General features: G+C 48.8%; 1 protein-coding gene across 1 annotated transcript; it reads left to right on the top strand.

The window, feature by feature from the left end:
* Window positions 1-7,769: 7,769 nt before the first annotated feature.
* LOC127296241 (allene oxide synthase 2-like) lies at window positions 7,770-13,410 on the top strand. The gene is made up of 2 exons (XM_051326274.2): window positions 7,770-8,493; window positions 12,493-13,410. Exons 1-2 carry the CDS (start codon window positions 7,798-7,800, stop codon window positions 13,279-13,281), a joined length of 1,485 nt encoding a protein of 494 aa, XP_051182234.1. The 5' UTR covers window positions 7,770-7,797; the 3' UTR covers window positions 13,282-13,410.
* Window positions 13,411-21,232: the final 7,822 nt, after the last annotated feature.

Below are 21,232 nucleotides of genomic sequence, written 5' to 3'. Positions count from 1 at the left end.
GAGCTTGATCATGAATTGAGGATGTTTTTTGATCATCATCATGGTCTTGCTCCGTGGTATGAGGGCTTTCTTCTTGTTCTTCGGAATGTGACTCATCTTGAGTGGAGAATGGTTCTTGAGTTGCACTTGATGGTTCGGCTTGAGTTGAGCTAGGCTCCATTTGAGCCGAGCTTGATACTTCTACTCCATCATCTTGATCATCATTATGAACTTCCATGGGCCGGATGTGTCCAATGCCCATATGCTTGATGGCACTAGATGGATCATCATTATTACCTACAACACATGGAACAACTTGCTCCACTTGGGAGCCATTATCCTCCAAGAACACCACGTCACAAGATACTTCAATAGTCCCGGTGGACCGGTTGTAGTATCTATAGGCGTGAGAGTTCTCCGCATACCCAACAAATATACCCTCTATGGTTCTAGTTTCAAATTTACCGAGCTTTCCTTTGTTGTTCTTAACAAGGCATTTGCATCCAAAGACACGAATGTACATGACATTAGGCTTGTTACCGGTAAGAAGCTCGTATGGAGTTTTGTTGTGGAGGGGACGGAGGAAGAGCCGGTTGGAGTAGTGGACGGCCATAGAGATGGCTTCTCCCCAAAAGTTGTGGGGTGAGTTGAATTCACTCAACATGGTTCTTGCCATATCAATGATAGTCCGGTTCTTCCTTTCAACAACACCATTTTGTTGAGGGGTGTATGGCGCCGAAAACTCATGCTTGATGCCCTCATCATCAACAAACTCTTGCATGGTGTAGTTCTTGAACTCGGTGCCATTGTCGGTCCTAATCGCCTTGATCTCGGATTCATACATACGTTGAGCTTTCTTGGCGAAGGTGATGAACTCTCTATGGGTCTCGTCCTTAGACTTAAGGAGAAAGACCCAAGAGTATCTTGAGTAATCATCAACAATGACAAGTCCATACTTGCTCCCACCAAGAGTATCATAATGTGATGGCCCAAAGAGATCCAAATGAAGGAGCTCCAAAGGCCTAGATGTGGTGACAATACTCTTGATAGGATGTTTCGTCTTGAGTTGCTTTCCGGCTACACATGCACTACAAACACGATCTTTCTCAAAAGAAATGCCGGTTAGTCCTACAATGTGCTCACCCTTTAGGAGTTGTTTAAGATTTCTCATGTTAACATGACCAAGGCGGCGATGCCACAACCAACCTTCGTCATGCTTGGCCGCCATTAGACATGTGGAGGGAGAGGAGCTCTCTTTCGAGAGGTCAACCACGTAAAGGTTGTTCTCCACATATCCAACAAGGACCAATTTGAGATTGTCACTCCTAAAGACTTTCACACAATAATTAGTAAAATATGAATTGTAACCGGCATCGGCAAGATGATATATAGAAAGTAAGTTATAGCCAAGGGATTCAACAAGCATGACCGTCTCAAGGCACAAGTCCTTAGAGATTGCCACCTTGCCATACCCAAGTACCTTTCCCTTTGAGTTGTCACCAAAGGTGATGCTTGACTTCTTGTTGATATCTTCAATGAATTGATCAAGCACACCTCTTCCTCCGGTCATATGATTGGTGCATCCACTATCAAACACCCATTTTGGACCACCGGAGGAATACCCCTTGGTTTCCCTTGCCATAAGACAAGAGCCAACGATTGTAGAGGAGGTAGAGTCATCGGAGTCATCATCTTGAGTTGTTCTTGCCATGAAGGAAGAGCCAACATCATTCTCCGTGGAGTAATCCTTGGAGTAGTCATATGTGAAAAGTGACCCGGGCTTAGAGAAAGCCAAACCGGCCACTCCGGCCTCCTTCTCCTCATCTTCCTCTTCTTCATCGGACAAGTACTCGGCTCCAACAAAGGCTCTTCCCTTGTTCTTCTTGTATCGATCGTTGATTGGGTTTGGCTTCAATCTTGGCTTGACCCCTTTGATGAACTTTGGCTTGTCTACCCTTTTCTCATAAGGGCACTCATTTGCAAAGTGGTTATCTTCATCACAATTGTAGCAAGTTCTCTTCTTCTTGTTGTCATTGAGGAGCATTGGAAACTTTGCCTTGTACTTCTTGGCAAAGAAGGCAAACTCGGTAGCAATGTCACTAGTTGAAGTCATCTCTTCATCTCCTTCAATTTCATAGTCTTCTTCTCTTCCATGGTCGGCTCTAGCTTTGAGAGCAAGGTTGTGTGACGCTTCATGGTTGTGTGAGGCTTCATCAACACGGTTCATTGCCATGAGCCTCTTTCCTGTTTTGGCCATGTTTTCATTGGCGGCCACATAGGATACTAGATCATCGGAGTTGAGATCGGCGCTCTTGGTCATGATTTGCAAGTTGAGTGCAAGGTTGGTGTCTTCTTGCTTGACAGCAATCATAGCAATGACCTTGGACTTTATGAATGCTTCATTCATCTCGAAGCCGTCGTTGTACTTCTCAACACCAAGTCCCTTGACCCTTACTCTAAGAGCACCAAGCCTTGCATAAGCATCGGCCACGGATTCTCCTTCTCGAATCATGAACTGATGAGCCTCTTGCTTTGCGGTCTCATAAAGAGCTGATTGGATCAAATCGGTTCCCTCTTGGAGTACTATGATTCGATCCCACAACTCTTTAGCGGAGTCTATGTCATTGACTTGATCAAGGAGCTTGCGGCTGATGCCACTCCTAATCTTGTCACGTGCGGAGGCATTGAGTTGACAGTTGTAGAATTTGGTGGAGGTCAACCGAATGGGATCTTGTGGCACTCAGTATCCATGAACAATGATCTCCCATAACTCCACACTACAGCTGCGAATATGAGATTCCATAGCAGATTTCCAAAAAGGAAAGTGAGTTCCATCAAAATGGGGAACGTTCCCACTATGGTTTATATGAGGCATGGGTGAGGTGTTTTTGGGATAGTCATGGTTGACTTCATGAAAGCTCCCTAGAGAGGCCGAAGCCCCACTAGGAGGCCCACTAGTCAAGTTCTTAAGCATGGCGGACATCTCCGCCATTTGGCTTTGTAGTTCATCCTCCTTTTTCTTCTTCTCGGCATCATATGCCAAGAATCTAGATTTCATCTCTTTAACCGAAAGGTTAGAGTCTTCATCTAGACCCTCGAATAGTTTTTCCATCTCACTCTTAAGGCGGTGAAGCCCTTAATAAGAGTCCAGGCTCTGATACCAATTGAAAGTATAGAGATGGTAAATCTAGAGGGGGGTGAATAGGTTTCTACAGATTTTAATTCTTTCTTTGCAATATTAGGCTTTGCGGAATATAAAGATGAGCCTAATGCAAACTAGGTGAAACAACCTATATGAGGATACAACTAACTCGAGCACGAAGGCTCTCACAGGCAGTTAAATCACAAGTAAGGAGTTCGGTTAGAGATAACCGATAGCACGCGGAGACGAGGATGTATTCCCGTGTTCCCTTCCTTTGCAAGAAGGTACGTCACGTTTGGAGGGGTGGAGGTCCCACGAAGGATTCCCCACGCCACGAAGGCTCACCCTATTCTCCGGAGCCTATCCCACGAAGGAATAGCTCACTCACTTGTGGTAGACTTTGAGGTAGCCTCCAAACCTTCACAATCTTGCCCGGAGCGAATCCACAGCCCGGATGCTTCCGGACCACTCTTGCCCACCTAGGGTTTCCAAGGAACACTAGGAAGCAAGCTTCTCGATGAATACAAGGGGGAATGAGATTTGGCTTGGTAGAATAGTAGATCGGGTCCTCCTCTAACGTTTCCCCAGAGGGATTTGAGTTTGGGTGGAGGAGGAGGGAGATCTGAGGCTTTTGGTGTTTCTAGCAATGGAGTATGAGAGAGAGAGCTCAAGAACAGCTTGTAGTGTAGTGCCTAACTGTTCAGAGGTAGGAGAAGGGCTATTTATAGTGTTCTTCGAAATATGGCCGTTGGTCACTTGCCACATCATCCTTTCTCCCGACAAACCCGGTCAACCGGACCACAGACCGGATCGTCCGGTTTAGAGCCCGGTCGAACCGGACCAGGGACCGGACCAGCCGGTCCAAACCGGTCGGCAGGCCGGACCCCGACCGGGGTCACTTTGCGACGTCCAGAAGCTCGTCCGGTTGGCGCCCGGTCGACCGGTCGTCACGCCGGGCCCTCCGGTCTGTAGGCCGGCTGAGCGGGCAACATACCGGATCAGATCAGCGCACGGTTGGCGCCCGATTGGCGCCCGGTTGACCGGTCGGCACGCCGGGCCGGCCGGTCGGGAGGCCGGTCTGACCGGGCTGCTGACCGGATTCCTGCTGTAGACCCCTTTTTGATTGTTGTTGAAATGGGGGGTCTCCTTCAGCCTTCTTGTTCCTTTGATACACCATTTATGCCTCTTTGCCTAATACCTGAGATTATCCTTATAGACATGTATTAGGCCAAATACTCTAGCACGGTGTCATTGTTACCAAAATAATGGATAAGGGTAAAATACCCTTACACCTAGTGACAAGCATTAAGCATAACAAGTTGCAACAATATCATAAAAGTACCAACAACGGATACTAGGCACTACGCCCTAACAATCTTATGCTATTACATGACCAATCTCATCCAATCCCTACCATCCCCTTCAGCCTACAGCGGGGGAATTACTCACACATGGATGGGGGAAGCATGGATGGTTGATGGAGAGGCGTCGGTGTTGATGATGGCGATGATCTCTTCCAATTCCCCGTCCCGGCGGAGTGCCAGAACGGAGTTTCTGGTCTTGAGACGGAGTTTCGCGATGGCGGCGGAGTTCTGGATGTCTTCTGGCAATTTCGTCTAATCCCCGTGCGTTTTTAGGTCGAAACCCTTAAGTAGTCCAGAGGGGAGCGTCGGGGAGGCACGAGGGCCCCACCCCATAGGCCGGCACGGGCCCCATGCTGGCCGCGCCGCCCTATGGTGAGGGCGCCTCGTGGCCCCACTTCGTCTCGTCTTCTGGCTCCGTCAATCTTCTATGAAAATAGGCCCATTGCGATTATTTTCGGGGATTTTCCTGATAGTTGAGTTTCTGCACAAAAATAGGACACCAGGGCAATTCTGCTGAAAACAGCGTTAGTCCGTGTTAGTTGTATCCAAAATACACAAATTAGAGGCGAAACAATAGCAAAAGTATTCGGGAAAGTAGATACGTTTTGGACGTATGAAGGCCCCATGAATTTTGAAATTCATGTGATTCGCGTATTATTTGTGAAATTTAATAAACAATTATTAATTTAGAAAAAATCATCAAATTTGCCCCCCTAAAATTTGATTATGGGCCCTACAACTTTAACATGTGGCATTTTTTCTTGGGATTTGGAACTAAGTTCATGCGCAGTCAAGTTTTACACCATTTAATTTGCATCGTGATTCGTCCTTGTCATGAGTTACAACTCATATTGCAATTGAAACTTAATAACATCATCTGACTGAGAACGGCCTTTTTTCTTCATAATTGTCATCCACCATCCCGACGGCTTTTGATATGTTCGTTCCGCGGGAATAAAATTGGTATGTTCATCATTTTGGCTCGGCGATGTCACCTACTGACATTGGCATCCCCAATGGGCCTGCCGAAGATGGTACCCGGGGTTTACTGGAAGCCCACGACTCGAAGAATAAAGAGATTCGGAAGCCCAAGTTGTTATTAAGGAAAGCTAGAGTTGTATTAGGAATACTACTTGTAATCTCGCGGGACGGGTTGGAAACCCTCCCGGACTCTGTAACTTGTGTATTACGAATCCCTCGGCTCCGCCTCCTATATAAGGGGGAGTCGAGAGACAAAGAGAGGATCGATTCATTGTTTCACGCAACCCTAGTTTTCATAATCGTCGAGTACTTTTCGGCTGAAACCTTCGAGATCTACTTGCCCTCTACTTCCAACTAAACCCTAGTCTACAATACATAGGCATTGATAAGTTAATCCCTTGTCAATTGGCGCCGTCTGTGGGAATTAGAGGTGTCAAGGATCTGATCTCGATGGCACGTTCAAGTTCGTCGACTTCGTCAACTGCAAGCAACGCGATGGATAGAGGTAAATAGATCGAAACTGGTCTAGTTGATTTTGTACCTCACCCGCCCTCCCGTTTGGATGCATATACGTATCTGGAGGAGCCCATGGAGATGACATTCGGAAGGTTCCACTTTCGCGTCGAGAAAGAAGGAGCGTATCGTCTCGAAATTCCGATCTCGTCGGGATTATCAGCGGTCGATCCCGATTTTTCAAGTTCAGCATCATCAATCGAGTCAGGCGACGAGGAGACTTCATCGCCACGCTTCATCGGCACCAGGGCAAGTGAAAAACTCGCCAAGATCTTTAGCGACGTGTCCTTCGAGTCATCCGCGGACTCTGATATAAGCGATGACTCAAGCGACATCGACGGCTTCAACTTCATCGACAGATCCACTACTGTTGGAAAGGTCTTCACCAATCTCTGTGATGGTGTCATCAAACCCAGCAAAGTTCAAAATCCAAAATATCATCAGATCTATGCCATCGGAGAACCAAGTCGTGATCAGGAGGAGACATCAGAGGCTTTCGACGATTTGGGAAATCCATACGTCGATCCCGCTGATCTTAGGCGCGGTCTAGGCACTAAATATGTTGGGTCTACGCCGCGTTTAAGGGTTCAACTTCCACAAGAAGCGTGGGATAGAGCCGCAAGAGCTATGGATGGTACAGAACCAATGACTACAACTGCAACGTCGGAAGAGTTGCAAGCGTATCAATATAGACTCGCTCGCGTCGGAAGAGAATTGGAAAAACGGACAGCTGCTCTGAACAAAAGGCAGGAAGCGGCTTCTGCGTCAACCAGGTGAAGGACGGATTTAAGTCGACAATCTGGCACTTCGGGAGATAGTCACAGAGCAGCTCGAAGAATAAAGAGATTCGGAAGCCCAAGTTGTTATTAAGGAAAGCTAGAGTTGTATTAGGAATACTACTTGTAATCTCTCGGGACGGTTGGGAACCCTCCCAGACTCTGTAACTTGTGTATTACGAATTCCTCGGCTCCGCCTCCTATATAAGGGGGAGTCGAGGGACAAAGAGAGGATCGATTCATTGTTTCATGCAATCCTAGTTTTCATAATCGTCGAGTACTTTTCGGCTGAAACCTTCGAGATCTACTTGCCATCTACTTCCAACGAAACCCTAGTCTACAATACGTAGGCATTGATAAGTTAATCTCTTGTCACCTACCACCTACGTACATACTAGTAGACAGTAGTGTTGAAATACTTATCCTGGGTGCCCTCGTGGGGTATATCATACTACCTCCGTTTCAAGGAATAAGGCGTCCTTGTTCAACGAGTTTTTTGTTTGACCAAAAATTACTTTAAATAGATAAAGACTATTTGTGTAAAATTAATATCATTAAAAAGTGTTTTTTAATGCGAATCCAACCATACTAATTACATATAATATAATCAAGAATTTGTTACTCAATTTTTATGGTTAAAGTTTATCTTGAAATAATGCGTGCGCCTTATTCCTTGAAACGGATGAAGGTGTTTCACCCGTTGCTACTCCGAAGAAAGCCGGACGCGCGGGAAATGCGGATGATACCGTCGGTGCAGTAGCTTAATTTGGATCGCGGAAACTTCTTATTTTTTTCAGATGTGGATCCCGGAAACTTGGCACGTCCAAATATTTTTCTTCCAACTTGTCGGTGAGCAGCCCTAGCTCCCAACGCGAAACACGAGACCGCGCGCGCGCTACCAGCTCTCCCCGCGGGCTATATGTACACCGCCAACGCCCGCACAAAGACTCCACCCTCCAATCTTCACCACTAGCTACACCTGCCATTTCGCGATCGAAGCTTGCAAACTCGTGATCGATCGATCTGAAGCAGCAAGCGTAAGATGAGCCAGAACGGCACGGACATGGAGAACGGCGAGGGTTCCATGATTCCGCGCGAGGTGCCGGGCAGCTACGGCCTCCCGTACCTCTCGGCAATCCGCGATCGCCTCGACTTCTACTACAACCAGGGCGAGGACAAGTACTTCGAGTCGCGCGTGGAGAAGTACGGCTCCACCGTCGTCCGCATCAACGTGCCGCCGGGCCCCTTCATGGCGCCTGACCCGCGCGTGGTCGCCGTCCTCGACGCCAAGAGCTTCCCCGTCCTCTTCGACGTCACCAAGGTCGAGAAGAAGGACCTCTTCACCGGCACCTACATGCCCTCCACCTCCCTCACCGGCGGCTACCGCGTCTGCTCCTACCTCGACCCCTCCGAGCCCACCCACGCCAAGGTCAAGCAGATGCTCTTCTCCCTCCTCTCCTCCCGCAAGGACGCCTTCATCCCGGCCTTCCGCACCCACTTCTCCTCCCTCTTCGCAGCCGTCGAGTCCCAGCTCGCGCTCTCCGGCAAGTCCGACTTCAACGCGCTCAACGATGCCACCTCCTTCGAGTTCATCGGGGACGCCTACTTCGGCGTCCTCCCTTCGACCTCCGAACTCGGCACCACTGGCCTGGCCAAGGCCGCCAAGTGGCTCCTCTGGCAGCTCCACCCGCTCGTCACGCTCGGCTTCCCCAAGATCCTCGAGGAGCCGCTCCTGCATGTTGGCCCAGACCCGGCAGTACTCTCGCCGATCTGATACCAAACACAGCCCCTGCCGTCGAGTGCTTTCCGACGACGCTGACGATGAGCTTCCGGCGAGATGTCACACACGTACGCGAATACTTTCTTTCCGCCGCGATGCACACGTTCCACCAAGCTGAACCTAGCTAGCTCGATCTTCCTTTAGATCAGCTAGCTACTAGCTACTTCACGTAACGCAGCAAAACAATTTAGCCAAAGGGCCGTCTCGGTCCTTTTCTTTGTATTGAATCTCAACTCACGGTGGTTTACACGTTCAGGTTACAAGCATATAAATAGCACATCTAGCTAGCTAAACCAAACCTAGTCGGTGACTAACTCTAGTACTACTCGGTTACATCATGTATACTCTGAACCGTGCAACACACGTAGTGTTCCTACCCGGAACATGTACGTATACATACTCGTATACGGAGACGTACGACATCGTGCCGGACTCGGAGTGCTTATTCCTAACAATCACCCCCTAAGCACGACGTGTGCTTCACTTCCACCAGGGTCCCAAATGCGCCAGCTGTTTCTTGCAGGCGTCTTCATCGGCATTGCTTTCGCCGTTCCTCGTGGCACCCATGTTACCGACTTTACCTTCGCCGGCTTCTCCTGAGCTTCACGCTGACAGTCCTTGTCCGCGTCTTCAGTCTTCACCGGTTCCTTGATGAACAAACATTGCTTCGTGTGCTTCATCTTCACCGGATTATTTACCGTCCGAAGTTCCTTCTTCGAATAGTAGTTCAACACGCGTCGCATGCGTGCTCGTGTCGGTCGTAGTCGTCTCGTCTCCAGTGTAAGTAGAGATAGCACGACATACTCTTCTGCGCCCGACGTCGCACTTGTTTCTTCACTTGCGGATCCTTCACTTGCTAGCTGAGGACCCACGTCGCTTCTTCGCGACTCACCTTTGTAATCTCGTCGAAGTACTTCCTCCCCGAGATTCAAAGGAACATGCATAGCTAGCTCCTTACCTGATGGATGCGATTCTTGCCGATGGTTTTGGCTATAATGCACCCCCGTACAAGCTAGCTCGTGCATAGCTAGTTCCATCAGCTCTAGACACATGTAACGTGTGTGCCTCCTTACTGGAATATCTGCTTCCAGCGGAACAAGTGCAGCCTGAACTGGTCTACCTCCACCCAAATCAGCTGAACCGTTGCTCTCTTTTGACTCTATTAGTGCAGCGCAAAGTCTGCTCCTTTCTGACCTACTTGCTGGGCACGAGGCCTGCCCGTTTGTTGTTTCTTCTGGCGACGTAGCTCCTGGCAAAGCGTGGCTTTCAACGCTAGCTTCTGGTTCTCGTCCCAACACTCTTTCTGGACTATGTCCTGGCGGTAGAGCCTCTCCAGGCCTGACCTGCCCACCTGAATTGCTCGGCTGAGCATCAAGGCCTCCAGGCAGAGCTCCATCCGGCCCTCCTAGCCTGCTTGGACTACCAGCCCGAACACCTCCTGCGCTGCTGCATATGCTCCCTTGCAGAGCTCCTGCCCACGCGTGTGAGCCTGGCAGCCATGCCAAGCCGCTCCCTGGGCTGCATGGGACTAGTGATGCATCACCAAGCGTAGCGCCCGCCGGACATGCAAAACGACGTCCCAAGTTTTCAGCTTCTGCATCAGCGTCATAAGGTTCCGACGTAGATGAACTCGATGTACCGCTCGACTCGTCCATGTCTTTTCCAGGTTGATCATCTGCATGCTCAACTTCACTATGAACCACAGTAAAAGTATCATCCGGCTCCGTGGAGTTCCAAATCCATGATAAGTCTTCCTCGAAGACTACATCGCACGTGACAATCACCTTGTTCGTCGAGGGATTGCATAAACGGTATGCCTTCGAGCCTTTTTCATAGCCAGTCATGATCATTGGAGTACTCCGATCCTCCAAATTCCTTTTATGGCTGGACACCGTCTTGACATGGGCCACACACCCGAAGGTGCTAAGATGATCAACTGAGGGCTTGCGTCCGTACCATGCTTCGTACGGAGTCCCGCCAACCATACTCCTAGTTGGCGCCCTGTTCAGCAAGTAGACAGCCGTGTTGACCGCCTCACCCCGTAACTTTCCGGCAAGCCTTTGCTCTCCATCATGCTCCGTGCCATGGCCACCACCGTATGCTTCAATTTACCACCCCGGTCTATGCGTAGGGACTTTCTCTTCTCCCTTGCTTCGATTTCTCCAGCTTCCTTGATCTTCTCGAATGCTTGTAGACCTAGATCTTTACTCTTCAACAACACAATCCACATGTATTGGCTGATATCATCCACCACAAGCATGAAGTACTCATTGCCGGACGGGGTTGCGGGTGAAATTGGACCGCATATATCGCCATGAACGAGCTCCAAAGCTTCACTTGCCTGATCCGTGGTTTCACGTGAAAACGGGGAACTCCGTTGCTTCTCGACGACACCTTCGTCACATAGCTTTTCCACGTGATCCACACACAGTAGACCGTGATCCATCACAATCTCCGTAGCCGGTGATGGAGGAGGTAGCTCCTCCTCGTCCTTCTGCTCGCATACTTCAAGCATCAGCATCATCGGTCCATCATCTCCTTCCTGGGCGATGAGAGCCCTTTCCTTTGGCTTTGGTGGTTTCCGGCAATCAACCTTGAAGTGACCGAGCTCGCCGCAGTTATGACATCTTACTTTCTTTATGTCAAACTTCCTCCTCGGCGGAGCGTCGTCCTCGTCCTCCCCTGCGATGTACTTTCTCGCTGGGAAAGAAGCTTCCTTATCACTTCTATTGTCATATGCCTTATCGCCCTTCTCTTTGGCGACCACCGCCTGCCACTGGGCACGGGTTAGCATAACGTGCTCTTCCGGTACCGTATCACCGTAGGTGATCTTCATCCGCTCATCATGAGCCTTGAACCGTCCAACTAGATCATCCATCGTGAGAGTCTTGAGATCAACGCACTGCTCGATCGCCGAAACAACGAACAAGTAACGCGGCGGCACCGCGCGAAGGAAACGCCTTACGATCGAGATCTCCTCGAGCTTCTCGTCGAGCGCGCGAATCCCATTGACCAATGTAGCGACCCTCGAAGCAAAGGCGTCCAACGTCTCATCTTCTCCCATCTCCAGATTCTCGTACTTCTTCTGCAAGGTTTGTAGGGCCGCCTCGCGGACACGCGCATGACCAAGATTCAGCGTCTTGATCGTCTCCCACGCCTCCTTCGCAGATGTCTTCGAGATTAGGTGCTGCTTCACGTCCATCGGCATCACCGAGCAGATGGCCGTGAGTGCATGTCGGTCCTTGCGGTACTTCGACGCGCCCTTCTTGAACTCGTCGCCGCCGGGATCGACAGCCTCCCAGATTTCGTTGGACTCGAGCGCCCACTCCATCGTGGTCGCCCACACCGTGTAGTTGTCGCGGATGTACTGCGGATACTGCGTCGACACCGGCGCCGCAACGCCTAAATACTCGCCCACTTCCTTCGTCATGACCTCCCGTTACTAGGAGATCCTCCACGAGGCTCTGATACCAATTGTTGGCCCAGACCCGGCAGTACTCTCGCCGATCTGATACCAAACACAGCCCCTGCCGTCGAGTGCTTTCCGACGACGCTGACGATGAGCTTCCGGCGAGATGTCACACACGTACGCGAATACTTTCTTTCCGCCGCGATGCACACGTTCCACCAAGCTGAACCTAGCTAGCTCGATCTTCCTTTAGATCAGCTAGCTACTAGCTACTTCACGTAACGCAGCAAAACAATTTAGCCAAAGGGCCGTCTCGGTCCTTTTCTTTGTATTGAATCTCAACTCACGGTGGTTTACACGTTCAGGTTACAAGCATATAAATAGCACATCTAGCTAGCTAAACCAAACCTAGTCGGTGACTAACTCTAGTACTACTCGGTTACATCATGTATACTCTGAACCGTGCAACACACGTAGTGTTCCTACCCGGAACATGTACGTATACATACTCGTATACGGAGACGTACGACATCGTGCCAGACTCGGAGTGCTTATTCCTAACACTGCACACGTTCCACCTCCCTCCCTTCCTCGTCAGCCGCGACTACAAGGCGCTCTACAAGTACTTCTTGGCCGCCGCCACAAACGCGCTCGACAACGCCGAGAGCCTCGGGCTGAATCGCGAAGAGGCGTGCCACAACGTGCTGTTCGCGACGGTGTTCAACAGCTACGCCGGCCTCAAGGTGCTGCTCCCGGGCATCCTGGCGCGCGTCGCTGGGGCCGGCGAAAAGTTCCACCAGAGGCTGGCTACTGAGATACGCGCCACCGTGGCGGACGCCGGCGGAAAGGTCACGATGGCGGCGCTGGAGAAGATGGAGCTCACCAAGTCGGCTGTGTGGGAGGCGCTGCGGCTGGACCCGCCCGTCAAGTACCAGTACGGCCGCGCCAAGACCGACCTCAACATCGAGAGCCACGACGCGGTGTTCGCCGTCAAGAAGGGGGAGATGCTCTTCGGCTACCAGCCGTGCGCCACAAAGGACCCCCGCGTGTTCGGCGCCACGGCGGCGGAGTTCGTCGGGGACAGGTTCGTCGGGGAGGAAGAGAGCAAGCTGCTGCAGTACGTGTACTGGTCCAACGGGAGGGAGACCGAGAGCCCCGACGTGGGCAACAAGCAGTGCCCGGGGAAGAACCTCGTCGTGCTCGTCGGCAGGCTCCTGCTCGTCGAGCTCTTCCTCCGGTACGACACCTTCACCGCCGATATCGGTAAGGACCTTCTGGGCGCCAAGGTTGAGTTCACTGCTGCTACCAAGGCCACCTCCGGTCCTGAGGCTGCTTAAAACCTGCACTAGTCGAGCCAAGGGCAGCAACACTTGCAGTTGCAGTCATCGATCGATCGTCCTTAATTGTCAAAATTACGTGCTATGCATATCTGTCATGCATGCATCTTGTTCGGTGGTTTCACTGCATGCATGTTGGGAGCTCCTGCATGCGTGTTTTACACCATGCCTTGCGTGCATGGTTTACTTTTCTAATAAAGATGTACTATCTTTGTCCATAAATATATGCTAAAAGTTTGTCTAAATTTGAATGTATCTAGCCATAATTTAGTGTATAGATACATTCGAATTTAGATAAATCTTTGATATCTATTTATGGGCGAGGGAGTACTTTTTTTTTTGAGAAATAAGATGTACTTTTCTGTAATAAGATTCTCCCTCGCAGCTCACGTTGGAGGGGTTGACTGTTTGCCAACTTAATTCTGGATCACCCAATTATATGTGTAATTCACGTGTAACTGAAAAAATGTATAATTATGTAACCATATGCAATTGGACAGCTATGTGCAATTTAATTTCATGTGCACGAATCAACGACTCTCTAAATATCAGAAAGGATAGATAGAAGAAGAAATGGTAGACCAGGTCAAAAAAAAAAAAATGGTAGATACGCAATGCAAGATTTCATTACCAGTTACCCATTTTACATATCTAAAGTAGCATCTTAGCAGCGATTTGCACAAAAATAACCCAAAAGTGAAAGAAAAGCACAGATTGACCCTCCGCCACAAACCCATCCGACGTGGCCCGTCGACGCTGAGCTGGCGAGCCGATCCGACGTGGCAGCATGTGTGGCGCCGCTCTCGCCGGCGCCACACTTTGAAAGTGTGGCGCCCGTGGCAAGGGCGCCACACATGCACTTAAGTTTGGCCGCGCGCGCCCGCCCAGCCCGACCCATCTTCTTTCTCCTCCCTCTGTTCTTCTTCTCTCTCACAGAGGCGGCCGGCTCTCTCTCTCCCCCTCTCTCCCCCACCAAATCCACCACCAAATCACCAGATCTGTCCGTGGAGATCGTTCCCCGCCCATTTCTCAAGGTAATCCCCTTCGAATCTTCTCCATTCATCCACTAATTTCATAGATCTTGCTAGATTTGTACATGAACCCTAGACATGGAATTTTTTTTGTGCACTCTATATTGTAGTGTTAGTGTTGAAGATGGTAGCCTCATGTATGCATGTGTTTGAATCATACATTTGTTGAAACCTAGATATGAAATTTCACATGTATGTGTTGAAACCCTATGTATGTATGTGTTGAAATGTGTAATATTTACCTAGGAAATGCATTCAAATGTGTTACATATGCCTAGTATTTGTGATGGAATAACTCATATTTGTTAGTGGAATGGATCATAATATGGTTCAAACATGTAAACATGTAGGATGGCCGGTCCTGGTGGCCGGCGAGGCGGTCGAGGCCGCGGCCCTGGGCGCCCCCGGGGCCGGGGAAGGGGCCGCCGCGGTGGAGCAGCAACGGCTCCACGCTCACCGTCACCTGCACCCTCCTCGTCTTCGCATGACAAACGCTGCTTCGAGTTCCTCCTCCGCATCGACGACGACCCACTCGGCATCAAGCGGCTACCGGAAAAGTTCGCCAAGTTCGTCGATGGCGTCGAGCCGGCGCAGTTGCAGCTACGGGAGGCCAACTGCAACTTCTGCCGCTGGCCTATGGAGGTCCTGTTCGACGGGTAGGGCAAGATGTACCTGCACACGGGGTGGGACAAGTTCACCCGTGACCTCGCGCTCGAGCCCGGCTGCCAGCTCACCTTCCTCTACGAGGGGGACGGCGAGATGATCGTCAAGGTGTTCGACGACACAGCCTGCCGCGTGCATTACCACACCGGCGAAGCCGGCTCGGACACCGATAGTTAGAACTTAGAGTGTTGTGAACTCTATCTTCATTGCTACGTGTTGTTTGAATTCTATCTTAAATTGTATGAAACTATGTGCTACGATGTTAGGTATGATGATGTTATGTCTATGATGTGTGTACGAAATTGCTATTGATATGATGTGTGTATGAAATAGCTGTTGACATGATGGCAGTTTTGTTGGAATATGGTAGGATTTTTCATGGTTTAACACAAGTCAATGTGTGGAGCCCTTCCCACTGGCGCCACACTGCACTGTGTGGCGCCCCTCCCATCGGCGCCACACATCCATTTGTAATTGCCCAAGACATACTGCAAGACAAATCGTCTGGGACTTAGCCGTTTTGGCGAGGCTCTATGTGTGGCGCCGATGCCACGGGCGCCACAGGTGTGGCGCCGATGCCACTGGCGCCACACGAAGAGCCTCGTCAAAACGGCTAAGGACTAATCGTCCGGAGCCCCTGGATGTTTTCGACACAAAAGTTGATATATGTTGGCATGTGTGGCGCCGATGCCACGGGCGCCACACAAAGAGCCTCGCCAAAACGGCTAAGGACTAATCGTCCTGAGCCCCTGGATGTTTTCGACCCAAAAGTTGATACATGCTGTCATGTGTGGCGCCGATGGGAGGGGCGCCACACAGTGCACTGTGGCGCCAGTGGGAAGGGCGCCACACATTGACTTGTGTTAAAACCATGAAAAATCCTACCATATTCAAACATTTTTGAGTACAACATTGCACTGAATATGTACGACACATCATAATGGTTCAAACAACATAAAGGTTCGACGATATCAAGGTTCCAATTACAATAAGGTTCAACGACATGAAGCTTCGAGAAGATCAAGGTTCACACAACATCATGGTTCGACAACAAGAACATAGCCAAAGTGACATCACTGCGTGGCAAGCCATTGTACAGGTTTGCGAAGCGGCGCTCAGAGTAAGCGAGGCAACAATCTTGAAGAAGGTCAGACAACTCTTTGCTCTTGCATGCCCGGTAGAAGTTTGCACAAAAATGCCTCATGCACCATCGGTGATGCAAGGGAGCATGCCCGGGAATTGCAAGCTCCACCGCATTAAGAATTCCTTGATGATGATCGGAGATGACTCACACTTCCTTTGAGGGTGGTATGACCCTCTTCCTCAATATATGGAAAAACCATTCCCAGTTATCATTGTTCTCAATCTCTACCAATGCAAAAGCCAGTGGTACTAAACGGTTGCTCGCATCACTTGCTATTGCCACCAATAGTGTGCCCTTGTACTGCCCGGTCAAGAAGGTACCATCCACGGCTATGACGGGCCTACAATGTTCGAATGCCCTCGTGCATTGCTCGAATGACCAAAATGCACAGTGAAATACCCTCACTCTTTTACCATCATGCAATGTCATTTTGGTTGCGGAAGGCTCCACCACATGCACCATGCCCGGGTTAGTTGCGGCCATCGCTAACAACAACCTAGGGACTCGGTTGTATGCTTCCTCCCAATCACCGTACAACATCTTAAATGCGGCTTGTTTGGCCTTCCATGCCTTCCCGTACTTGACGTCGTAGGCAAACCGGGATTTGACCGTATCTTGCACGGACTTAATGCTCATGATAGGAAGTGATGATATCTCCGCCGAGAGCTTGTATGCAATGAACTCGGATGTGAGTTGACGGTGGTCTGGCTGCGCATCCTTGCCATCAAGCTTCGGCCCCCGGCACATGTGAGTGGCTACACAACTTGTTATGTGCCAAGAGGGCCCTTTTTGAAAGGTCTTGCACGGACAACCCATGGGCACCTTTTATCCACACATTTTAGCGTGTACCGCTTCTTCAAGTCCGAGTGAACAACGAGGTAAGGGCGATGATGCTTAATGGAGAACTCCTTCAACCATATCTTCAATTCCAAGAAGGTATCAAACGTGAGCCCTTTAGAGATCATAGCCGTCCTACCATCCACATCTCTCTTGGATAGTGGCCTAGCTCCAAGAAGTAAACTTTTGCCACCATCAACCACGGCTCCATCCGCAAGACTAACATCACGGAACAATGGTACCTGGATATCCCGTCCGGTTACCTTCTTGAAGATCTCGGCTCTTTCGGCTTCCTTAGCCGTCAAGCCATCCTCGTCAACCTCCTCTTCGGGTCCATCATCATCCGAGTCCGACGCATAGCATCGGGAATAAGGAATGGAGTGGTCCATCTCCTGTTGCGTCCAATATTTATCCAAATCACCGATATTGTTGCCATTCATCTCGAAACCATCATCACCATCGTCATGCTCGTCATACTCATTATCCAACGGAGGTTGTTGGGCAATGGGAGATTGGACAATGGGAGATTGGGTGGCCTCTTCTTGGCTCATGGGTGGAGGACTCCTCTCTCGAACGGGGGAGGAGGGCCGATTAAGGTCAAGCTCGATACGAGCATCAACCGTCTTGGTTGCAAACAACTCCAAAGCCTTATCTTGTGACCCGGCCACCGTCTCCTTGTAAACGGACCAACGTTGCTCGGAGTTGATACACATTGTCTTCCAACGGGTGTGCATTCCAAACCCCACATTATGCCTTCCCTCTAGCTCAAAACCATCATTTGGCTCATTCCAATTCAACTCAACCCTCACTTGTGCTACCACCTCTGCAAAGCTAGGGCTAACGTCAAACACCAAGTCAACCTCTTCCGGGTTCGGCTCTATGTTTTCCTTCAAAAAAGCATCCTTGTCCACATGATGAACATGAACAATTCTTTCCATCCCCCTAGCATAATGGGAACAACACATACACACATGTGTTCATTAGTTACCATAATCAACATAATCTACCCATACAAACTAGCACACTACCATTTCTCCTACTTCAACAACCCTAACATCCAACCAAATCCATCTCCACCCTCAAATCAACCAAATCCACATCTAGGATTTCACATGTAGATTCAACCAAATACACAAAATCAATGGATGAAAAGAAGGGGAACGGAGGAGATTACCTCAAGGAACGAGTTGGGAACGATCTCCACGGACAGATCTGATGATTTGGTGGTGGATTTGGTAGGGGGAGAGAGAGAACCGGGCGCCTATTGCTCAGTGAAGAAGAACAGAGGGAGGAGAAAGAAACTGGGTCGGGCTGGGCGGGCGCGCACGGCCAAACTTAAGTGCATGTGTGGCACCTCGGATCGGCTCGCCAGCTTAGCGTCGACGGGCCACGTCGGATGGGTTTGTGGCGCCGGCAGCAGGGGCGCCACCCATGTGGCGCCCATGAGAGGGACGCCACACAAAAGGGTTAGATGAGTAAAATAGTTTCGCCGGAGGATCAGTCTGTGCTTTTCTTTCACTTTTAGGTTATTTTTGTGCAAATCGCCCATCTTAGCATGTATCGATGCGAGATAATCGAGGTCAGATTCCTTGCATGTAGTTGTAGGCAGCATTCGACTCAAGTAGTTCGATTCACTTGCCAGTCAAACTATGTATACTTGTTAACGTGGCCAGATCTACAATGCATTAGGCGTCTCACTTATTTTATGTCAAAATACATCATGTTCGTTTGGGTTTTTCTTCTCATTCGATAGGGCAAACATCAAACACATGATTCAGCAAAGATGAAAGCAACAAATATTCGATCCGTTCCAAAATAAGCAACTTTTTATGCCTACTCCGCCCTAAAAAGGATACTGTAAAGTTGCCTAAAAATAGATATATCTATACACTAAATTTAGATATCTAAATTTAGACAAATTTGTGGAGGAAGTAGAAAACAATAACAACAAAGATGGAGAACCAACCTCGGGTTAGGTGCCTAGGAGGGTGGTTTTGTACCCCTAGCCCACCAGAGTTCAAATAACAGATTTAACATTTGTGTGTCTCATAAAAGCGGAATGTTCGTTCAGTGGGAGGCGACGTTACCATCGATAATGAGGCGCATGTGGTGAATTCATCAATTTTAAGATTCGATCCGCTGGCTCAGTCTTCCGAAGGTGCTCATAGGGGTAAGATGTGCGTATATGTGTTCATAAAGGTGACTGTATACGCATGTATGTGAGCGTCTACTTTGTATTATGTTTCTAAAAAAACAAAGATAAAAGCAACAAATGTTCCCTTTGTCAAAATAAATATCGTAAAGTTGTATGTACACATTAAAACAAAATTAATGTTTGTATCTAAATAAAATTGCGATACTTATTTTGAAATGGGTGCAGTAATAGCAAGCTCTAACCACTTTGTCTGCGGTATCGTATAGATCGTCGCGCCGTTTGAACCATAAGGTTATCATCAAGGTTACGTCCGGTCCTAAGGCTGCCTATATAACCTGCGCTGGTCCCCGAGTAGATCATCACCGTCAACTCGTACGTACTTACATGCCCTGCTTTACGCGTTAGTCATGCATGCATCTTGTTAGTGTTCTCTCTCTCTCTTCATTCTCTCTATTCGTTCTCATCTTTGACTAAAAGTAGAAAATATGGAACTAGCAATACAGAAAAGAACACATGATAGTTTCAGGTAACAAATGACTTCTCCTTCTATTAGCTTTTGTTGCAACGAATGTTGCACAATACTTGCAACGAATACCTAAAAACTTAGCAACATATGCTTGCCCCAACAACGTATGCGAGGAGAACAACCTATATATACACAGACAACATGTGTGGGGACCCCGCACTAGCTGTCCGAAATATCCGTTATGTATACAGCTCACGATCTCATGATAGTGCGCTGTGAACACATAACCGAACTGATATCAAAGTTACATCATCCATTACAAAATGGAATAAGAAAATTACAATAAGGTCACATGAACAATATTTACATAATAGCCTTGAAGGGCCTAACTTAATCACCAGAGTAGCGGAATCACTTCAACAGTGTAGAGCCCAAGTCATCTGCCATAACCCTACATGCAACTGACTGGGAGAACGTTCCTAGCTCGCATAGACGTCACCATATCCTATTTCATTTGTTGAATTCCTTCAAGTCTGGCCAAGTAAATAGCCATGGACAAAGCCGTGAGTACATTGGAATTGTACTCGCAAACCATCAAGAAGGTACTAACATCTGCTAACTAAAGATGACAAGAGAGAAAGACTAGTTTCTCTTGTGGATATAGCTTGTAAAGAGAAGCAGTTTCTCTTGTGGATGTAGCATGTGAAAGAGAAGCAATTGCTCTTGTGGATATAGCATGTGAAAGAGCAGCAGTTTCTCTTGTGGATGTAGCATCCCTACCTCTCGGGTGAAGGGGACACTTCAAGGGGGTTCTATGACATCTCTATATATTTGTTGAAGAAGATACTTAAAAAGAGTATTATGACATCTCTATATCTTTGTTGAAGAAGATACTTCAAAAGATATCCTATAACATCTCTATATCTTTGTTGAAGAAGATACTTCAAAAGATATCCTATGACATCTCTATATCTTTGTTGAAGAAGATACTTCAAAAGAGTTCTACGACATGAAACCGCTAGGATGGGAGTAGCCCTTTTTGTTTCCTTCCCGACCATCTCCATATGGTCGTCAACCTTTCCCGTACCCTTCCGGTACTTCGAGAACAACTTCCTCTTTTTCTTTGTAAAGCATTTCTAAAACAAAATAGCCCCGGTTAAGTATGGCCATTTCAACTCGTCCATAACCGCGGACGCGGCTATTCGAATAATTTGACTCTGCAGAGTTTGCACACTTTCCCCACAAGATCCGCGAGTTTATCATGTGGGAAACTTCCCCGCATATCAACTATGCCATGACAAAAACTCGGACATAACCTTTCGCCCATTCGTCTTAGCACGGGATCCTACCCTATGGAGTATGTACCTCCCCGGCACCATGGCAGCTCACCTCACTTTGAGCGTGACTCCATCGCCACGTCGGGAGACCTATAGTGTCGTCCGGACGGGTAGCCCCGAAGGCATCCCGTTATACTATTGTCTCCACCAATGACAACCCGGATTCAGGGGTAACCTTACCCTAATATAGTTGTGCGGTGTCCCATGTTAAGAAGAACAAACCACAAGTTAAGCCCCGTCCCAACTCGGGGTAGTGTGGTTGCGCGATAAAAAGTTGGGATGGCAAAAACTTATACGCATTACTCTTTTAAAAGCATT

The sequence above is a fragment of the Lolium perenne genome, chromosome 4 (genome assembly GCF_019359855.2).
Source record: "Lolium perenne isolate Kyuss_39 chromosome 4, Kyuss_2.0, whole genome shotgun sequence".
Classification (NCBI taxonomy): Eukaryota; Viridiplantae; Streptophyta; class Magnoliopsida; order Poales; family Poaceae; genus Lolium; species Lolium perenne.
The sequence above is the reverse complement of the archived record's forward strand: the minus strand, read 5'-3'. Positions and strand labels throughout refer to the sequence as shown.